Source organism: Nomascus leucogenys, chromosome 7b (genome assembly GCF_006542625.1).
Source record: "Nomascus leucogenys isolate Asia chromosome 7b, Asia_NLE_v1, whole genome shotgun sequence".
Lineage (NCBI taxonomy): Eukaryota > Metazoa > Chordata > Mammalia > Primates > Hylobatidae > Nomascus > Nomascus leucogenys.
Window position 1 is genome coordinate 102,902,400 of NC_044387.1, and position 23,375 is coordinate 102,925,774.

The 23,375-nt window shown below is 38.4% G+C and overlaps 1 protein-coding gene across 1 annotated transcript in view; it reads left to right on the top strand.

Moving 5' to 3' along the window:
- Positions 1-23,375, top strand: part of TENM3 (teneurin transmembrane protein 3) — a 1,583,118-nt gene that overhangs the window by 1,474,799 nt on the left and 84,944 nt on the right. The window contains exon 17 of the mRNA XM_030816348.1: positions 22,180-22,206. Within this exon, the coding sequence (XP_030672208.1) occupies positions 22,180-22,206 (27 nt within the window). The remainder of the gene's footprint in view (positions 1-22,179; positions 22,207-23,375) is intronic.

The following is a 23,375-nucleotide window of genomic DNA, read 5'->3' on the forward strand; positions in this document are numbered from 1 at the left end:
TTATCAGTATAGGGAACATCCAAATTTCCAGATGCCAGCCAAGGGCCAGCCCGCCAAAATCCTGCAGATCAGGCCCACTATTAGCTGTCACTTGCACAGCATCCTTGGAGCTTCGCTTGTTGCATTGGAGCCTCCTGACTGAAATCAATAACAGGTGCCCACAGTCATAGCACTTGCACAGGGCTCATCCCCACTAATGTGGCTTTCCCCTCCCAAAGAGGATTTGTAGGGCAGTGGCAGCAGGTTGTTCATGTGAACTACATTAAGGCAGAAAAAGGTTGATGAGCAGGATTTGTGTGTCTTTTTGTGGCCATACAAGGGACAATGCAATACCTCTGTAACCAAACAGCTCCATGCCCCGGGTCCCAGAATGCCTATATACCAGAGGCAGGGCAGGAAAACTATACCTGTGATCATATTCCCTCATTCTTTGTGACTCCACCACCCGATACCCAGTACATCAGAAGAAATGAATTGTGTCTGGCTGAGGGAGAAAGGTTATGATCTGACTGTATGTATCTTAGGAAGTACAACAGACACATGTGTATAGCTTTGAAAACCAGGAAGTGTACCAAAAAGTTATCCATAGGTGGATTTAACTTACCAACCAATAGTTATTCAACAAATCATTTTAGTGTTGTTCTCAGTGGCCTTGGTATTACTACATGGATAATAGTTTCCCATAGATGAGCTGTTCTTGAACAAATTTCTAGTTGTTTAGGAACAAACAGGATTTTTGTTAGCAGTGGGTCTTTGTATTACAATTTAATAAACCCTGCAATAGTTCTTAACAGTTGCATTTCCTATCATTTTAATTTATTCTGTTGCTTTTATCCTCCATATGAGTAACAGTGTGGGAAATAAGGGACCTGCTTCATTTAAAAATCTTAGATGTGAACCTTTTAAAAGATGTAGAGCACCTTTAAAGCATTTTCTGCTCTTTTATACTAATAAGATGAATTATTTCCAGTTTTGGCATACAAAGATCCAATTGCCTTTCCCCTGTTTCCTTACTACCTGTGTATATGCACACCATAGTTTCCTGGTTAGGGCCCTTAGTGGCCCTAAGGGGCCATTTGTAAGCCACGGATTAAACACCCAGGAAACTCTGGTGTGTTGTCTCACTTGGGATGGTTACTGTTCTTGCATTTCCTCTCCATTTATGCATCTGGCTGAAATTTGCATCCTTATGCATCCTTATGCATCTGGCTGAAAGAAGCTGCCACTTAATGAAAGAATGCTCATAAATCAGCAAGATTTTTTTCTTTCTCCATGCTATGTGCCATCTCATTGATACCAAACCGGGAGGTTAATTGAAAGAGAAATGGAGGAGAAAGTAAACAGAAGCAAACAGAAGTTCCCACTAGAAAGCAAAGGACATTCTTCATTAGTCATCCTACTGTCTTCATAAACTCTGTCCATGCTTTCATAAAACCATAGGCACTTCGATAGTAAAATAGGTTATGAATTTGGAGTGTTCACTGAACACCCTATCTACCTGAAAGGATTCTATTCTGATATTTTTTAGAGTATTCATATTTTCCTCTCATTATGAATCATGTGTTCAGCAAATTAGGCATATTCGTCTGCAGGTTCATCATCCCAAGTCCTCTTTTCTTGGGTTTCCCTTTGATTAGTGATGCTTGCAGATGGAAAGTGAAACAAGGAGAAATCTACTTTTAGCAATATTGTGATTAAAATAGATATTTCTCCTTTCCTCCCCAGAAAGCATTCATGATTATTAGACCCTTTAATAAATAAAGAAAAAGAGAAGTTACATGATTAAACCACATCAAATAAGCACCAGTACTTACTGCTAAAATGATTTAATAGTAATAGCACTGATATAGATGCTCCACTACAAAAATACTCTTTTATATGTGACCATTCCATATAAGCTTCAAAGGATTATACTTATGTGCTGCCATTGTTTTTCATGAGGTAGGAAAGATGTAAAAATATTTAGAGGATTCAGAGACAAGTTAAAAATATATTAAATATAATGAAATGTTTTTTAAATAATAGTCGACATAATAAGAATATTATCTGGCTATCTCTATGTAAAAAAGCTTCAACAGTTCTGTCATGTGAGAGTTGAGGTAGGTCAGAGAAATTGGGCTTCTTCTTGCTTAGAAAAAGAGAGAAAATCTCCTATGGGAGTGTCCTGTGGATGCAGTTAGTTGGCCATAGATGCAATGCAAATGCAGTGGTAGGCTTTGCTGAACAGATGGTTATAGGCAGAATCAATCACTTTTAAGTGTAATACAAAGTAAATAACCTGGGCAGTGATAAATACTAAATACCAAATTTTGACTACTGCTAACCTATTGCTTCCACATGAACCATTCTTTTTAGTATTTGTTGAAGAGATTTACCCCAGAAGTCATTCATTTGTATCCCAGAGAATTGGAGGCTGTAGATGAGATTGAGACCACAGCAGGGAAATGATTGAATAGCGTATTTGATTGTTATCTACTATGGAGGGTTGTTGTGAAGGAAAAGAAGGCTCAGCTCTCTGTAGACAGGCAAGTTGTCTTCTGGAGGCTGATTGGCATTTTCCATTTATCCAGGAGACAGAAATGGAGAATATGGGTTGATATTGTATAAATGTTTGTTAGACATAATGAAGAACCTTGAGTCAGAAAGCATATTTAAATCCTGGAACAAGCTACTCAAGAAATTTTGGAACCTCCCAAGTAATTGTAGTATTGTTAAAGTTTAATGCTGTGATTACTTAGGTGTGAAACACTGGAGGTTTTGTCAGTTCTTTTTGTTAGCTTAAGGAGTATTTTTAGAATGGGAGTTTGTTTTTAACCTCTCTCCATCCATTATCCTAAAAGATCAAGTCTCTTGTGTAGTAGCCCTATTTGAAGGACCCCTCGAGGTCTCTTGCAGTTAGGATTTTTTTCACTGTTGATAATTTCTGCTTTATTTGGAAAACTACTAGATTTAAACATGAGGTTCTCTTTTTATCTCTATGTCATTTAAATTTTGTTTTTGTTTTTCCTATGGCATTGAAACATAGCGAGAAACCATCTTCCCTTTTTCAGATCATTTGGGGTTTGTTTTGTGGGATGCTCTACTTTGCATGCCTCACTTACTTTTTATTTGTTAATTAATTCATTTATGTGTCCAGTAAGCAATTATTAAACATCTCTTCTGTGATACTGAGAACGATTTCTTACAAAAGTCAATGTAAGATAATAAAAAAGATATGGGCTTTTGACATTTTAAATAAAATGTTTTTAAGTCAGTTTTACAATTTATTCACTATAACTGGCATCTTTTTTTTTCTTTTATTTCTTCTTTTGAGATGGAATCTCACTCTGTCGCCCAGGCTGGAGTGCAATGGCGCGATCTCGGCTCACTGCAAACTCCGCCTCCTGGGTTCAAGTGATTCTCCTGCCTCAGCCTCCCAAGTAGCTGGGGTTACAGGCGCCCGCCACCACACCCAGCTAATTTTTTTATTTTTTTAGTAGAGATGGGGTTTCACTGTGTTGGCCAGGCTGGTGTTGAATTCCTGACCTCAGGTGATCCACCCACCTCGGCCTCTTGAAATGCTGGGATTATAGGCGTGAGCCACCGCGCCCGTCCTTTAGCTTGTATCTTAACTGTTCTTAGCCTCAGTTGGGTTTTTTCGCAATGTAAAATGGCTATAATAGTACATATATGAGATTTTGAAGCAGAATACTGTAATGTTTAAGAGCTTTGGGAATTGCAATTCTTGCCGTACCACTGAGTGACCTTGGGCAAGTCATTTAACCTGTTTTATATGAAATGTGAATATTGTGTACTTCATGGGATTATTAGAATTAAATGGAATACTAGACTGTAAAGCATTTAGCAAATAATGTTCAATAAATTCAAGTTTTAATTTTGTTATTAAGTATAAATGAGACAAAGTACAACCCAGAAAATGTTTTGGGTGCCAACATTCAAAAACAAGAACAACAGAACAAAACTCCTGTCCAGGAAATTTACTTTAAAGAGTTAATGACATTTCCATTTTATTATTATAAAATATAATCTAGTCTCATGATGGATATTGTTTAACAAGAAGTTTGTATGTTTGGGTTAAGGGTTTGAGGGTTGGTTTTATTTTTTTTTTTAATTTTCATTTTTTTTTTATTTTTGAGACAGAGTCTCACTCAGTTGCCCAGGCTGGACTGCGGTGGCACAGTCATGGCTCACTGCAGCCTCTGCCTCCCAAGCCCAAGTGATCCTCCCACCTCAGCCTCCCGAATAGCTGGGACCTCAGGAGTGTGCCACCACACCTGGCTCATTTTTTTGTATTTTTGTAGAGAAGGGGTTTCTTCATGTTGCCCAGGTTAGCTGGTCTCACGCTCCAGGATGCAAGCAATCCACCTGCCTCAGCCTCCCAAGATGCTGGGATTATAAGCATGAGCCACTGCACCCAGCCGAGAGTTGTTTTTTAAAATCGTGATGATGAAAGAAAGGTGGAGGATATTGATGTATTTTTCTTCTAGTAATGTCTCAAACACAGAGTTGTGTATTGAGCTACATTGATTTTCATGTACTTTTAGGCAATTCACATGGAAATTTGGCCTAGGGGAAATCCTAATTCTTTTAAACTACAAAAGACCAGCTATTTGTTTTTATTCTAATTCTTAGTACATTGGGAAACAAGATCATTAATGATCACAAAGACATGCTTTGTTTGCTCAGACAAAACTCACACATGCAGTACTCAGCATCCTCTGTTAAACACCAGGACTGCCCTTGGGTTTTGGGATGCTGAAGATTAGAAATTGAAAATGAAATGCACACAGCTGGGGAGGTATTTCGGAAACAATATGGGGTGGAAAGAGAGAAAGAGCAAAACTTTTACTGATACAGACAAGCTCAGGCTTGGCGTTCCAATTCTTATCTCAGATAATGGTGAAAGAATAGTATTTTAATTGTTAAATTAAAAAGTAGGTGACAAATTTGAAAATAGAATGACCACTCTGATAAATGCTTCACTTAAATTACAAAACTCAGTATTCTTTGCAACTTTTGTAGTGTTTCCCAGATTGAGCATCATATCCAAAATAAAACAATATGTAATTCTAGAAATATCTTTTTAGATTTTAAGTCACATTTTGTTTATAATTTCCAATAACAGTGGATATGGGGCACCACATCATACCCACAAATGGCTGTTCTGGGAGGCATTTGGCTTCACATCAGTCAGTGGTTGAGTGGTGACGAAAGGCAACCTTGCACCAAACTACCAGCATCCCTGAGCTTGCCAGAGACAGGTTTACTGTGAAGCTGGTGAAACATAAATATCAGGGTCCTTCATTTGCACTGGCCCCTCCTAAGATCCCACAAGGAGACAGCCATGGGTTCAGGTGTCGTATGTTACTATAAAACTTGCAAATCAGCTGACTTCTGGCTCTTCACCCTCCAGCTTCCTTTCCACCACACTTTTCCTTGTGCAGGGTGGCATTGGGGTGGCTGTGGGTGTTTTGAGAATTCCGATAAGGAGAATTTGATCTGGGGGTACATTTAGTTTAGATGTAATGGGATATGCATATGAGGTGTGACATCACTTCTCTCTATGGTTGTTACTGCTAGCCACCTAGGAATCTTCCCACCTTCCACCAACTCACCTAGTGACACAAAAGTACAGGGTCAGGGAGTAATTAGATGAAGATATGGCTTTGTCCTGTGGAGCTCTGCACCAGAAGCAAGTAGGTATTGGAGGAGAAATAAGGTTTGAAATGTATGGAAACAGAAGCTAGTCTGGAAAATTCCTCGTGTCATCAAATACCTAAAATGCCTAATTAAAACAGAAGTTTTCTCCTACCAGGCGTGTACTTGATAATGGAATTTATATAATTATAAACATGCCATAGCTTTTTCTTTTAGATGAATATTTCTCCTTTGAGTATTTATCAGAATTCCTGTATTTGTAGGGTATAAGTCCGTAGCAGTACTGCAGATACTGAGTTCAACAGTGTGTGAAATCACATGTGTTACTCATCCCAGTGTATCACTGAATCACATGAGTGCACCAGAAAAAGTCTTGTTTATGTGACATGAAATACTGACATTGCAAATTTAACATAAACTCAAAATATTCTACTCTGTGGACATCACAACAAAATAGTTAATGAGTATTATCAACTCAGCATATTTAAGATCAGTTTATTACACAATAAAAAAAAAAGTCTTTCCAAACTCGACAGTAATGGCACAAATTTACATGACATTACCAATAACAAATTTTGAAGCCAAATGAACTACTGTTGATAGTTTTATCAATAATGAAAAGTAAACTGTCACATAGAATACAGACTGAGTTATCTTTCTATACTCTCTGTAGAAAATATTACAAAAATCGTTGTCATATAAAGAGGCAATCAAAGAGTAATTATAGCCCAAAAATATAGGAAAAATGTTCGTTAGAGACATGGCAAGCACTGAATAAAAAATGTATATGGGGCTGGGCACAGTGGCTCATGCCTGTAATCCCAGCACTTTGGGAGACAGAAGCGGGTAGATCACGAGGTCAGGAGATTGGGACCATCCTGGCCAACATGGTGAATCCCCGTCTCTACTAAAAATACAAAAATTAGCTGGATGTGGTGGCGCATGCCTGTAATCCCAGCTACTTGGGAGGCTGAGGCAGGAGAATAGCTTGAACCAGGGAGTCAGAGGTTGCAGTGAGCTGAGATTGCGCCACTGCACTCCAGCCTGGTGACAGAGTGAGACTCCATCTCAAAAAAAAAAAAAAAAAGAAAATGCATATGGCTTCTCTCATATTTGTGGTATTAACTGAAAAATAAATGTTTTGTTGTGGTTTCTCTCATTCTAAATACTTTTATACCTGATTTCATTTTTATATTTTGATATTCTTAAAGAGGGCCTCCCAAATTATGTAAATTTCAGACCCATAAACCCTGGATTTCCTCCTGGTTCCAGCTCTGTCACTTCATATCTGTATGATCTTGGAAAATTACTTAAGCCCCCTGTGCCTCAGTTTGCTCATCTATAAAGTGGGAATGAAAACAGTAACTACCTCGTAGAGTTCCTGAGAGTATTAAATGGGTCAGGTCATGTGGAAGAGCACTTAGCACAGTGCCTGGCACACAGCAAACACCCTATAGATGTTTCTTCTTGTTGTTGTTGCTAGTCTTTGGACTGAAATTCATAACAAACTGACTGTGACTAATTCCTCCCTGCTAAATCTTGTCTCTAGGCAAAGGGATTAGCCTCGGCTAATTCCTCCAGAAAAAACAGGAGTGCACACTGGATACAAGGAGAGCTAATCCCCTCTGCTTCCTGGCACATGAATAGTCTGGACATAGATGCCTCGTGGTCTGTCATTCACAGTAGAGAGTGGGTCGCCAAGGAGGCAGCAGGCGTGGAGTTGAGGGGAAGATTCTCCTAAACTGACTTGATTGGCACTGAAAATCTAGGGGAAATTCTCCTAAATTGACAGGCTGAAAAACCTTCTGTGAAGCTTGCAGAACGAGAACTTCTTGAGGTCCCTCCTGCTCTGCAAGTCCCAGTGATTCTCAGTAATAAGAAATTTGATGGACAGAGGGGACAGAGATCCCTGAGAGAGTGATGGAAAGCCCCCTTCAGAGCTCAGGAGTATCACCCATGTTCTGAGAACCGGGCTGATTTAGGTGTGTCTCTTCCATTGAGATGACAGTATCCACTGGGGGCCTTCCAATACTGTTTTTCTCATTTCAGTCTAGTGTCTTCAGTTAGCAGTTTTATAAACAGTACTTTAGCCTCTGTAATCCCCTCAGACTTGTAATTTTTAAAAGAAGAGGTCACTTAATCTCTTTTCTACAAATGCAAACCTGGTTTTTCTGACCTTTCTAAAAGGTGGAGGCCCTGTTTGGTTGTCAGTGTTCTCTACTGTTTCAATATTTTTAAAACTACTACAAAGATAATGTTTATTTTGATGTTGCAATCTATTTTGATGTTGCAATTTGTCTGTCCTTCAAATCATTCTTTCGTATTTGCTTGTCTTTACATACACCAATTTCATCAAAAACAGGACATGGAGCCTTGGGTTCCGCTTCCTTGCAGCCAGCATTGAGAGCAATGGCAGATCTGCACTTGGAGCCAAATCCGTCTTTCGCTCAGTGTTCCACAGCCTGTTGAGTGAGAGAGTAATCAACCAACAAAAACAAATTTAGTGGTCTAAATTTGAAACTTTAGTAAGTTTGACTCTGTGTTTCTATCATAGTTTAGTCTTAAATACTACATGCCAAGGTTTCATCAAATCATTCCATTTCTACTGTTACAATCTGTATACTATAAAGCCTCAAAGATGTTACTAATTTGGACTCTTCTACCAACCTCTTGTGAAGTGTGTTACAAATTTAACCTTGTAGTGTCCCTCCTTCCTTATCTCCTTCATCTTCTTGTGTTGAGTCATATAGTGTCTCCAAAAGTCCCATTAGAATTACATCTGCAACTAGGCCGGGCGCGGTGGCTCACGCTTGTAATCCCAGCACTTTGGGAGGCCGAGGCGGGCGGATCACGGGGTCAGGACATTGAGACCACGATGAAACCCCGTCTCTACTAAAAATACAAAAAACTAGCCGGGCGCGGTGGCGGGCGCCTGTAGTCCCAGCTACTCGGAGAGGCTGAGGCAGGAGAATGGCGTGAACCCGGGAGGCGGAGCTTGCAGTGAGCCGAGATCGCGCCACTGCACTCCAGCCTGGGCGACAAAGCGAGACTCCGTCTCAAAAAAAAAAAATTACATCCGCAACTCAGATTACAGATTACATCCTCAAAAAAGTGGATGAGACTCGTCACTGACTTCTGCACCTGACTTGCTGTGTAACTGTCAGGAAAAGTCATAGTCCCTAGGGCCATGTGGGTACACGTTCTCCAGTCATGTTGGTGATTTATTTTCCACTAAAGAACTTCACAAGGCCTTGGTTTCTGTCCCTAAGAATGGGAGTAAGTGTGGGGATAAATAGCTCTCACTATTGACATCAGGCCTTGAGTTCCCTTTTTCTCCCCCCTGTCCTTCATGCTGTAATTTATCCTCACGGAAAAGAGAGGCAGCAGCATAGTCATCAGCTAAAGCTGCGTGGTTTCATATCAGATGGCAGCGCCAGTGCTACTGAGAGGTAAATTTCTACGACAGGTGTGTTGTTTTGGGAAACGTTAGATGTGGTTTTTCCATACTTTAGAAAAGGAGCATTTTTTTAGTCCTTCTGAGACTCAATTCTGAATGTAAATAATTGCTTGGTGGGTGAGTACATCTGGATTTAACATACGTTTTCCACTGAAGTGATTTACACATAGCCTATGAGGATGAGAATTTAGAGTTCTTTAAAAGAAATACGCTTCACATACTCTTCACATCCTTGTTTAGGGTCATATGACAGATGAATTTTGTACTGTGGTGTTTACTTGTGCAGGAATTTCTTTCCAGTCTACCTCCTGTGGTCTAACTTGAGTCCCAATAGCTATTGCTAAATTAAGCTTTCTCCTACAAGGCCCACTGGAAGGCGGGCCACTGGCATTAGAAGCAGCTGTTTCAGAAGAATGGAGAGTTAAACCTATTGCGATTTTTCTCAACTGGGAGCAATACATAAGAAACTTGAGGATTTGTATTGTTTTTTGATAAGTTAGATGTCATTGAAATATGCCTGATTTCTTTAGGCTTGGCAAACCCGACTCCTTCCTTTCCCAGGACCTCGTGTTTGTTTCCCACCATGAACTTAATCGTTTGCTAACTAGTTCTTTTAAGTCTCAAAACAGTTTACTGTGTAGTGGCTCTGTGTCTTAGGGAAACAACTTGTAAATTATAATTATTATCTCAAAAAAATTTTTGAATCCATTAATTTTCATTACAGTTACATGCCAGGCCAGAAATTTAAAATATGAATATATTCATGTATTCATACCTGTGGTTTCCATTTTTCTTTCTGAAACCACATGTCTCATCTTAAGCCAATATAAGTTGTTTTTTAAAAAGTTTATTGAGAGACATGTTATCTGAATAAAAGCCAAGTAAGTGATATGTCAAATTTGTATGATACTGTTTCATTACAAACTTGACATTTTGTTCCTTTACTAATATACTAGAGGATCTTTTTTCCATTTGGAACACCTCATTAATTTGTATCTTTTAAAAACCATCTAAGATCTAAATTACCACCGAAACCGAGTATATTGGAGGTTTTAAACTCAATTGACAATTTAACCAGAAATAAAGATGGAAAATGCTCCTTCTGCCTGCCAAGTTCATCAGAAGCCTTTTACTGAAGTTTAGATCCAAGGCATTTAAGAGTGAAACCAGGTACAAAATAATATGTTGTCAGCTATTTCACAATATCAGCAAGGAAGAGAAAGATTCTCTCGAATTCCAGATTATAAGGATGCCACATTCTTCCCAAAAGTAAGCCAGCTAACTGGAGAGTGAAAGGCAGCTAGTGAGGTGTTTATGAGGCTTTGAAGTAATATTCCTTATATGCTGAGATGCTTATTACCTAATGGGGTAAATAAAATGTTGGGACTTTTCATTCAGTTTAATGTAAGGGTAGAGAAATTAAGTCCACAATTTTAAGAAGTATGATTATCCCTTCCCACATGGTATGTTGTTATCCTTTCAATGGCAGAATTTATCTTTGCCATTTCTTGAATATGACAAGTTGAAAATAGCCGCTTTTCATTTTAAAACAGTTCCTCTTCCACCTCCCTATTTTAAAGTGCAAGTTTGGTTGTGGTGTCTGTCCATACGGAAGCACGGCCCTCCAGCAGCCTTCGTATTTAACATATTCGCAGATGATGGTGTGACTGGAGCCAATTTTTGTCTGTTGCTCTTCATGATAAGTTCAGTGACCCTCTCTTTTTTGAGTGCCTCTTTAATGAAGCTGGAAACCAGCTGTCTGAAATATGACTATCATTTCTGGGATTTAACAGGCATGTGCCTTGGATAAATTAAGGAGCAGTCAAAGGAGGTCCGTAAATTTGAATACTTTGCCAGCTGCTTTTCCATTAAACTCTGTTGGTTGAATGAAATTAGTAAATAATTATGTTGGTGGGGAATCTACTATATCTAAATGTGATATAATGTCTTCCTTTAACAACAGAGCTTAATTTTTCTTATATACTAGATTAGTTTTTAGGGTAATCTACATTGCAAATTGGTCAATTTGCATCAAAACTATGCCTAGTTGTTCTGATTTGTCAACACCTCTTTTTTAAAAAGTCTTTAACTTTAAGCATGGGTGGGTAAGACCATCTGCTTGTAGAGCTCGCCTGCAGCTCCATCACTTAGCACACGAGACAGGTTACAGCTGCTTAATTGTTATGGTGCTGAATGATTACCATTCTGTCCAAAATTAATATTTATATATGTGTCCACAGAAAGCATGTGGTTAAACATAAGCAATCTAATTAATGACATAAGGTATTCATTAATTAGTCCCCACCTGAACAATAAGGTGTAAAATAATGCTTTTCACATACAGTCCAACTCTTGACTTGTTGTGTTTGTTTGTTTGTTTGTTTGTTTGTTTGTTTGTTTGTTTTGAGACAGAGTCTTGCTCTGTTGCCCAGGCTGGAGTGCAGTGGCACGATCTCGGCTCACTGCAAGCTCCGCCTCCTGAGTTCAAGCAATTCTCCTGCCTTAGCCTCTCGAGTAGCTGGGTCTACAGGTGCGTGCCACCACACCTGGCTAATTTTTTGTATTTTTAGTAGAGACGGGGTTTCACCGTGTTAGCCAGGATGGTCTCAATCTCCTGACCTCGTGATCCGCCCACCTTGGCCTTCCAATGTGCTGGGATTACAGGCGTGAGCCACTGCACCTGACCCCAACTCTTGACTTTTAAGATGAGTCCCCAGTAGTGATTATTATGTATGTGAGTAATCCACTGCAATACATTGGTATAGATAAGGAAAAAAATCACCATGTAGCTGCCGCGGAAAGCAAAGAGGAAACTGTGGTTATTTCACTTACTCTAACTCTTTCCTGCCCCTACAAGCGTTGTGCTCTGAATTGTGACCAGTGTAAGAACAAACCACATAGTAAAAGTCTAGATATGCAATTATGACTACATGTTTGTGTGCCACCCACAGCTACTGGAAAGGATTGTCTCAGCCAAGGGTGGCCTTCCTCTTGTATTTAAGAATGGTGACATATAAACTTACACCATTCTGCTATGAAAAGTTAGCAATATATATCCTGTCTGCTCAGTATATTTCATAATGAAAAATCTTTAGCAAACTCACAATGTAAGGGTAGGGATATGCGTGTAAAATATGATATTTGAATGTCTTAGTTTCCAAATAGTTACTGTAAATACATGACTTGTATTTCTGAATTTGTGAGTGGACTATATGAATATTTGTGTGAGTATCTACACTTTTTTTAGAAAATATTAATTTATCTTGCTCAAATAAAATTACCAGTGAGGGAGCAAAAAATATATAAGGGCAAGTTGTGATGTGTTCTTTATTCCAAAAAGCTGAACCCCATGTTGACCAGGAATTGTGCATCTAACCAGCAGAGGGTTTATGAGAGACAAGGAAGAAGAAAACTTCCCAACTCCAAAATGGAGTTGTCCCTACTCTGGGAACAAGCCAGTTCATATAAAGAATGTTCTCAGCAAAAGGAGGACAGCTTGGGGAGGCAGAGTATAAGGGGCTTATCCTGCTGCTATGGGGCAGAATGAACCCTGGGGCTTATGAAACCAAATCATTGCCAATCCCACATTTCTTTCCTCAAAGTCAGACTTTTTCTTTTCTTCATAATCGCTTAAAAAATACCAGCTGCCTCATGAGTTTGTCCTTTTTAAACTATCCCTATTAATAAGATGAATCAATAATATTTAATATTTATTGAGCGTTTACTATTTGCTAAGGCACAATGCCAACTGTTCTACATTAATTATCTTATTTAATTCTCAGGTAGAAGCTAATAAAATCTCCATTGAAGAAATTGAGGGTCTGAAAGGTTATGTAACTTTTCTATGGATGCACAGCTAGTGAGCAACAAAATCAGACTCGAGACCCATGTGAGCGATTTCCAAGCCCACGCTCTTCTTTTTTTTTTTTTTTTCTTGAGACGCTTTCTCTGTCACCCAGGCTGGAGTGCAGTGGCGCGCTCTTGGCTTACTGCAAGCTCCGCCTCTCAGGTTCACGCCATTCTCCTGCCTCAGCCTTCCGGGTAGCTGGGACTACAGGTGCCCACCACCATGCCTGGCTAATTTTTTGTATTTTTAGTAGAGATGGGGTTTCACCGTGTTAGCCAGGATGGTCTCGATCTCCTGACCTCGTGATCCGCCTGCTTCGGCCTCCCAGAGTGCTGGGATTACAGCCATGAGCCGCTGTGCCCGGCCCAAGCCCATGCTCTTAAGCCCTAGATAGACTGTCCTGCCTCCTGAATGATTTTTTAATTGTTCTTGTGTGTATGTGTATAGTGGAATAGATAAAAATTAATTTTTATGTAATGAAAATTAATATCTATGTCCCTGTTACAAAAGATTGAATTGTCATAGAAACAGATGCAAAAACAATAATGCAGGTGATGTCTTAGTAAAGTACCACATTTTTTTATCCAGGAAATTTTAAATGATAGCTGATAACAGAACTTGTAGTTTGCCAAAATAAAAAATAACAATTACAACAACAAAAAATAGTTTGAGGAAAATCAGTTTATACTGTGGAAGATTTAAGAACATTGTGAGCGGCCGGGCGCGGTGGCTCACGCTTGTAATCCCAGCACTTTGGGAGGCCGAGGCGGGCGGATCATGAGGTCAGGAGATCGAGACCACGGTGAAACCCCGTCTCTACTAAAAATACAAAAAATTAGCCGGGCGAGGTGGCGGGCGCCTGTAGTCCCAGCTACTCGGAGAGGCTGAGGCAGGAGAATGGCGTGAACCCGGGAGGCGGAGCTTGCAGTGAGCCGAGATCGCGCCACTGCGCTCCGGCCTGTGTGACAGAGCGAGACTCCGTCTCAAAAAAAAAAAAAAAAAGAACGTTGTGAGCTATTGAACACTCTGCCTACTTCCTTTCAAAATTTAAATTAATGTCCCATTTGTCTGTCGCTGGAAATTAGTGGGCTGGAATCTATGTAGACATTGGCCAATGGAAAACACTCATAGAAAGTGGGTAGATTATTTGTGTCACCAGCATCAGCTCATGAGAAAAGGCTGAGAAAAGTGTATACAAGTGGTAAACATCTTTGCATACTCTCACCTACAAATACAGCAAAATTACTTTCTATATCAATCACCTTTGAGAACAGCCATTTGTTTACTATTTTCGTAAAATAAATTATAATATATCCTAGGTGAGTTAAAAGGATTGTTCAGTCTTGTTTATTGGTTTCCAGTTATGGTCAAGAAAACTGACATGAGAAAGACCCATTATATTTTTCATACTTAAAAGTTTTAGTCTATACATTTTTCTTAAATGTTGTGAATAGACAAAAGTGGCAATTATAGACAAAAAATTATACCCATTGATATTGCCCAAATCTGTAGATCATTGTTATGGCTTCCTGTGATTGGATTTGTTAATGCTATCCAGACACCCTTCTAATCATTGTTATAACCAACTTCATTTTTCCTAAATCTTAAATAGCCAAATATTCACCTAGTATAAAACGTTGTATTACAGTTTTTTTTAATTAATGTTAAGAGCTGTCTCTCACTAGTTTCATTACCAAATTGGAGTACTAAAATATACCTTATTTTTTTAATCTAGGAAATCCTAAAATGTGTTTTTTGCTTGTGTCATTCAATAAACTCACACAAGGAATAAAAAATAAAGGAGACGTGTTACCAACACGTGTATGTTTGTGGTTCAGTGGATGAAATCATCCCACATGCAAAGGCTACCACAAAACTCACACATCACACACCACACAAGGCATCTCTTTGCATAGGCTGTGCACATCCCAACATCAGTGAGCCTGCCGTCTGCACCTTGAGTGTTCCACTGTTACTTCCATTATGTGTATGTAGTCCATGGTCAGGCATGAAATCCTAAATTGGAGGAAAATACCAAATTCTGTTCTACCAGTCATCTCTACAAAGCTCTGCAGCTTATAAAGGCACTCTTTCAGCAGTGCTGACTTTATAAAATGTGATTCATCTCAAAGCACCTTTTCCATAGAATCTGGATTTTTCTGGGCTGACTTAAATCAGGAAAAATATTATTTCACTCGTTTGGAATGCCTTGGTATAAATACTGTTCTAAATTGAAGTATGGTATTTTCTTGGGTAGGTGCATGTAAGAGGCAATGTATTTATTCAGATAATTTTTACACCAAGTTTCCAAACTGTAAAAAGAATAAAGTATGCAAACTTTCAAAAACAATTTATTTGAAGCAAATTTTTGAAAAAGTATTGCCAATTGTAGGGAGCAGATCCCTTTAAAGCACATGTGCACACACGCACACACACAAACTTTTTTTTTTTTTTTTTGCTGACACCACCTCACTTACTAGTTGGTAAAATGCAAATTAATTGACTTTCCTAAATAGGAAAGAATTTTTTTGATGTTTGCCCATAATCTGATAATTCTGTGGTGAAAGAGAACATATTTTAAGGAGTCTTGAGTAAACTCTTAAGAATATATAATTGTTTTATGGTGTTTAAAATTACATCACTGTCATAATCCTTTATGATATGGTAATCAGTAATAAAACAGTGCAGTGAGCAGCAATTAAGGAACATCAAATCAATGGGTGTGCAGCTTGCACGCTGATTTAAACAGTTGCTGATTGGAATAAGTGGATTTAATATGTATGTATTTGCAGACTGTAGCTTTTCTGTCATCCTGCAGGAATTGGTACTTGACTAATCTAAGAATGATACCTACTTACAACTTTAATGAGATACTAATGTGAGTCATTTTTTAAGTCCGTGTTCGGAAGTATTATGAAATGCTCAGTGCTAACTAAAAATCTTCCCTCTACTCCAAGGACTTCACAGTAATTGTCATAGTGAAGAATATGTCTATATTTTATGATGTACGCATCTGATGTCTATACTATACCGAGGATTCAAGCCAGTAGCCCGATGACAACATTATACGGTACTATTTAATATGCTCCCACCAAGCGCATTGTTGACAGCAGAAACAATGTGAGTAGTTCATAGCCATACACATCAGCAACTGCTTATACACAGTGAAACCGACTTGACCTTCCCTTGTGAGCTACCTGATGTCTATATAACCCGCTTGGTTTGCCTTTGTTGCTTCTCTGTATTTATGAGAGTCCGCCTGATGGCAAAAGGAAGCAAACTTGGAATTAATCTTGTTCCATATCTCAGCCAGACAGGCACATATACTCCTTAGGCCTCATTTTTAAATGAGCCGCCTTCTTGGGAACTGCTACTCAGCAGGTATTTCTCATCCAACATTTGTACATCCACTCTACTGCTTCTGTTCTTTGGGGCTTTTTGGTTTCTGTTTTTTTCAACTTACTTGTTTTTATTTTTCCTGGTTTTATCCCTACTTCTACTATCTTGCCTGCTGGTTTTCCAAACTTTGGATTTCTTAGAACAGATGACAGCATTAAAGCTTTCTTTAGTTTATATAAGGTACTCTCATTTATGAAGCGGTGTCATCAGATAAATATTTTAAATTCATTTGGGTTTTAATCTTATTTCCTTTAACTGTCAGTATTGGAACTAAGGATTTCCATGTTGTTTAGTCTGATTTTTTTTTATTCCAGTAAATTCCTTGACCAATCTATAAACAGATGATGCTTCTAGTTCACCTTACACAGGTACACAGTTCTGGTTCTTCTGAGTTGTAACTATGACGTTTATTTAGAATATGGATTTTGGTGTCAGACTGCCTGGTTGGAACTTGGTCTTTGCCACTGCTAGCATTTTGATCTTAGGAAAGTTATCTAATTTCTTGTGCCTCAATTGCCTCGTTATTTGTGAAATAAGGGAAGATAATAATATACCTGTTACCCCACAGGGTGGTGAAAATTAAACCGGTTAATTCGCATTAAATGCTTAGCAGTTTTCAGCACATAATAAATAGTAGTTATTGTGAATACCACTGTCCATAGTTAGACTACACGGATTAGGGTGAGGGGAGAGGAACAGATGGGTGAAGGACAGGGGAAGGATGTCGTAAATGAGGTTTTGCCCACTTTTACTTCTTTCTCAAAAGATCGTCTCTGTATTACTTACAGAATTTCTTCAAAAGCTGCAGACACATAGAGGACATACTAAGGCCACCAAAAGTACATTTGGTCATTTTATATAACAGATATTAAGCCTCTGCTTTAGCCAGGCACAGCGACTCATGCCTGTAATCCTAGCAGTTGGGAGGCTGAGGCAGTCGGATCACCTTAGGTCAGGAGTTCAAGACCAGCCTGAGCAACATGGTGAAACTCCGTCTTTACAAAAAAATACAAAAATTAGCCAGGTGTGGTTGGGGTGCGCCTGTAGTCCCAGCTACTTGGGAGGCTGAGGTGGGAGGAAGGATCTCCCAAGCCTGGGAAATTGAGGCTGCAGTGAGCCAAGCTGTGATTGCGCCAGTGCACTCCAGCCTGGGTGACAAAGTGAGATCCTGTATCAAAAAAAAAAAAAAAAAAAAAAAAAAAGACTCTGCTATGAGCCAGGCAGTGGGAATGCAGTGATTTACATGGCCTAGAGTTGACCTCTCTAATGGGGACGATTTATACATTAAGTCACCTATGCCTAGAAAGGTCATTAAAGTCTTGTATTTTCATGGCGTCTGTTAGTAGAATTGAATTCATCACGGCTAGTTCTTGATTGTTCTCTTTTCCTGTTACACGCGCTTTGATGTGCATACTCCTAGACCTTATTCAAAAGAGGTGTTGGGGTAGGGGGAAGAAAAAGGAAGAGTAAGATAACAGAAGAGATGGAGGGGTGCCCAGAGTGTTGATAGATAAGCAGATGAGGCAACAGCATGAAGATAGAATTCCAAAAAGATGCTATTCCTTCCTGATCTATATGGGAGGAATGAAACATACAATACCATATACGAGTAAGGCCCATCCTCAGAGGCCTGAGAGTCCAGGTCCATCACTATGGGGTGCAGAAAAGAGCAAATTATCTTGTGTCCTCCTCCACCCATCTTTCCCAGAATACAAAGGGGGAAATACAGCAATTAGGGGCTTTACAAAAAAAAGGAATTCTTCTTTAAAAGAAGCACCTAGAAGGGGGGATGTGTGAAAAGAATACAGGCATAGTCATTTGCTTTGTTGATATTGAAAATTTATGGACTAAATACATAATATAAATATTTTTGGTGAGCCACATTTTTCTTTCACATTCAAAACTTCCATGAGTCTTTGCCTACCTGTACCAGCAAGTAGACCAAGGACCCGCAGGTCATAGGCTTGAAACCTGAATACTTGCTTCATTTGTTATGTTCCAGGGATGGCTGTGTATCTGAATGTATTTTGAAGGACAGCTAAGGCCAAGAATTAGCCTTGGCATTAAAGTAATCTGTAGATCTACCTTGTGCTTTCCTACGGAATCCATGTAGAAGACATGTAAAAGAACGTGGAACTGCCTGGTGGCTTTGGAGAATGAAGTGTCTGGTTCTGAGCTCCTTTCATCAATTTTTTCTACGGGGGGAAAAAAACACCTTTTTTTTTTTTTTTTTTTTTTTTTTCTAAATCTCCAACAGATGGCATTGTGACAGAGTGGTTTAGAGCAAGCTCTGGAGCCAGGCAGCCTAGGTGGCCAAGGCATTACCGTGCCCAAGTTAATCACTCCTCTCCTCTGTTTCCTGTATCCATATCCGTATTTAGTGTCTCCACTGTTATTACATCATAGGGTTGTGGTGAAGATGAAATGAGAGAATAATATAAGCACTTAGAACAGTATTAGGCACAAAGGAAGCCTTTGTTATTACCTATAGTGAGCAGGGCTGGCAGCAAACTGCTTCGTGTGTGTCCCTGGATCATTCTGAACCTGGTCAGAGCTACGAGATAGAGGCCTGGGCCAGAGCTAGAAATTTAGGAATCATTAATACATCAGCCAGGTGTTCATAATCTGTGCATTACAGAGCCAGGGCTCATGGAAGAGCTGAAATCAAAGGCGGCATTTTGTGTTTGTGAACATATGTGAATTTTTCGGGGAAGAGAACTCAAAACTTTCACCAGTTTACTCAAAGATCTGAGACCCGGCCGGGCACAGTGGCTCACGCCTGTAATCCCAGCACTTTGGGAGGCCGAGGCGGGCGGATCGCGAGGTCAGGAGATCGAGACCATCCTGGCTAACACGATGAAACCCTACCTCTACTAAAAATACAAAAATTAGCCGGGCGTGGTGGTGGGCGCCTGTAGTCCCAGCTACTCAGGAGGCTGAGGCAGGAGAATAGCGTGAACCTGGGAGGCGGAGCTTGCAGTGAGCCGAGATCACGCCACTGCACTCCAGCCTGGGCGACAGAGCGAGACTCCGTCTCAAAAAAAAAAAAAAAAAAAAGATGTGAGACCCAGAAAAGATGAAGACTTGCCATCTCACAGGAAATATGGTACTACTCATGCCGTGTGTCCCACATGGGTCTTCTTCCAAGATAAATAATTGAAACTCCAGGGAAAGTATTTTATGACTGCAACATTTTACTAGAAAATAGTGGGGTTTTTTTTGTTTTTTGTGATTTCTTTATTTTGAGACAGAGTCTCACTTTGTTTCCCAGGCTGGAGTGCAGTGGTGCAATCTCACCTCAATGCAACCTCTGCCTAACAGGTTCAAGCAATTCTCCTGCCTCAGCCTCCCAAGTAGCTGGGACTACAGGCACGCACCACCACACCCCACTAATTTTTGTATTTTTAGTAGAGTCGGAGTTTCACTATGTTGGCCAGGCTGCTCTCGAACTCCTGACCTCAAGTGATCCTCCTGCCTCAGCCTCCCAAAGTGCAGAGATTACAAGCGTGAGCCACCGCATCCAGCTCCAGAAAATAGTTTTTTAATGGGTCCCCTTTTATATGTCTAGCACTCATTTTTGTAAGAATTTTATTCTATAAAACAAATTTCAACTTCTTAGTAGATCGAAGGAATGACTTTTCTCTAGTGTCAGAACATACTCGTTAGTTTTCAGAGTAATTTTTTGCAACCTAATATGCATTTCAGCAATTGTTAGGTACATTAATTTTTAAATATGCTATATTATTTTTATGATTATTATTTCTAATGGCGTCTTACAACATGTCTGCATTTTTTTATTTCCTATTGTGGTTTATATAATGATGTTTATATTGTTGCAATTATTACTTTTAATAATTATTTGAACCTCATATACTGACATCTCCTTTTAACTTCTTCATTATTTAGAAGCAGGTTTTTATGGTATTATCAGAAAGTTTATTCTTCCATACCAAAATATTCCTTGTTGTTCTTCCCTCTTTGTCTCTTAGCTTTAAGCTCTCAGGCTCACAATTCTCTGTGATATAAAATGCAGATGAAAAATCTTGGTATCTTTCTCAGTACAGATATTTTTCTTATGGTTGGTTTTTAGCCTTTTGCAAAACTTGTGTTAAGTGTTGCAAGTATTTTAAGTATTATGTTAATTTTGACCAGCTATATATTTTAAATGTATTTTCTACTTTGCGTTCTACTTCTGATATTCTGGTGTCCCAAAGACGTACCTTTACCGTAAATCAGTCTACAGCTTTGCATAATTGGTTCTGTTGGCAAAAATAATCTGATTGGCTGATTAGAAATAATTTTGTCCACCCTTAAAACTGCTAATCCAGATCAGAATTAAGTTGTGTTATTTATTTTGGTTGTGCAGGCCTAATGTAAAAGCAAAAGGTTTACTCTCTAACAGTGATCAGCGTTATTAATTTTTGTAAACTAAGAATTTCTGTAGAAATACCACCCTATGAGAATCAGAAACTCCAGAAATTTCAATGGCACTTTCTTTATGTTCAAATCATCAATTAAGCTGTTACAGGGTTCTACTAGTTTATATGGCATATAAAGTATATAGCATATAGAAGGAATTAAAAAGAAATTATATGAATGTTATGCAGTAATAGATTTTTATTTTAATGTTTAAAAGGTAAATTTTTTTTTATTATAATTTCGGAGTAGCACCTAACACCATATCTTCTTCACTGTAATTTTCGTTGCATCGTATTACCAATTAGCTGTAAACATGCTTATTTTTAAATGCAATTCAAACGCCTCTAAGAGAATCCTGTGGCAAAGTGAAGAATCCTTTTACATACACAGTACAGATGTGTCAAAACCATATACTGTTTTGTTTACACACATAACAGAACCACCACACCTGAGTGGCCCAACTGAGAGTTACAGTTTCAGTCATTCTATTAGGAGTTTCCTACCATTTGCTTATGTCAGTAGTGAAAAATAATCAACATAAGCATCTTTGAAAAGCAATTTTAGATCATTAAAGATGTATGAATTTAGACAAAGCCAGGAGATTTGAGGCTTATTAAGAATATATTAGTTCTCTACATTGAGGGACGCATTTATGTCTCAGTTCAAGGGGAAAGGTATAGCCTAATTGTAGCCTCATGAAACAAGTGGACAGGGGCAGGTACAGGTACAGAAAAAGATTCAGTCTTAGTCCTGACTGTTCCTACACAACTTCTGTGAGAAAAAGAGCCTATTCCAGGAGGTTTCTGAAAATAAACAGGATCTTAGAATAATCCTGTTTCCTAATGGGCTATGTATGTGATAAATCATTGTCTGTCTGGCTTGCAGTCAAGAGATACTGGGTAATAATTTTCTAAAGAACTTATATGTGCCTTTTCCGAATATAATGTCAAAATACTACATTTGCTCAAGAGTTTCCATTTCTTTCTTTTCTTCTTTTTGCTTATTTATTAACTTTTAAAGTTTCATTATTTGTAGATCTCATAGTTGTAAATTTCCAAAGTTCTTTGAGAATAAAGAATTGATTCCATTTGTTCTGCTCAGCTATTATAAAGGAGAATGTTGAAATGATGAGAGTGCAGTGCATTCCAAATAGTCTGTGAAAAGTAGTGTTAGTTCAGTTAGTTGAAAATGCTGAGTATTTCCTGGAATCATGACTACATTTGCTAAAAATGTGAATAGACTGGATTTTTAGGAGATATGAAGTGCATCTCTGTCGTGTGATGTGAGTCGTATGTCAGCTGCAGCTACTCAATTTGCATGTAAATTCTGAAAATTTTCTTGTCCCATGTGACACTTCTGAAATGTCTGTCTGTTCTTTTTTCCTTTTTAATTTCCCAAGCTCACTATTTGGATAAGATAGTTAAAGGTACTGTATACTCGCTCTTTGTTGACATATCTACATATGTATCTCTATATAACTGTGTATCACTAGGTTTGACAATAGACTGTTTTCCATGCATATTTTTGTAAATTATAAATCAGACTTAAATTATGTAAAATGCCTTGATTTAAAGTATTGAGACTTAAATGTCTGTGTCTCATTTTTATAATTTCGGGTTATCACAGATTTCATTCCTTTGTAAAAGTGTTAGTTTTCTCTAGAACCAGAAACTGAAGATAATGGTACATTTGCTGTTTTTTGGTTTGGGGGGTTTTTTTCTTTCTTTCTTTCTTTCTTTTTTAAGATCTTCATTGTTGGCAATTCAGCTTAATGAGCTTTAAATTCTAAACTAAAGAATCTAAAGAATCACAAATACTCTTATCACAGAATAAGAAATTGTCAATCTAAAGAAGATCCTGGTTAACATGTTGAGAGAAATCTCGTTTATTTCATATGGAAACTTCTTTGGTTTTTTTTCCTAAATGTTTCAAAATACATGTGGTATCATAATTTATGTTTTGTTATTTTTAAAACCTATAAATACTGTACATTCTACAAAAAAAAGAACTGATAACCTTGTTCAGCAGAAAACAGCAGATTCTCAAGTCTTCAGTTATCATAGAAATTGATGGAAAAAGTTTTTTCAGAAGAGAAAATTCCCCTTCCCTTTCTCCTCAGATTACCTACTTTCTATTCCTCGTTTGTGCTTTTCATTAGAATATGAAAATATTCATGGCAATATCCAGGCTTTCATATACCAACTCTTACGTGCAGTCAGTCAGCTGCCGTACCTCCTTGTCAGTGGGGCAATTCAACCTTTCGTTTTCATTAAAAACAAAACAAAAAAACACATCCATAAAGAAGATTCACCTTTTATTTATTGAATAACCCATAAATACAGACAGTAATTGTCTGAACGAAAAGAAGCAGCAAAATTAATCTCTTCCTGACCTGATGGTATCCATAAGTGTAATTTCATTGTTCTCTTCCACAAGAGACAGTCGAAATAGTCTTCTTTCTGTTAACTCTAATCTTAAGAGACAGAATGTCTCTTTGCGATATTTTCTTTTCAAGTTCCACAGTGGAGGAGGGGACACCAATATATGAATAATTATTCTAACACAGACTTAAACATCTTTAAAAACAGATTGTTC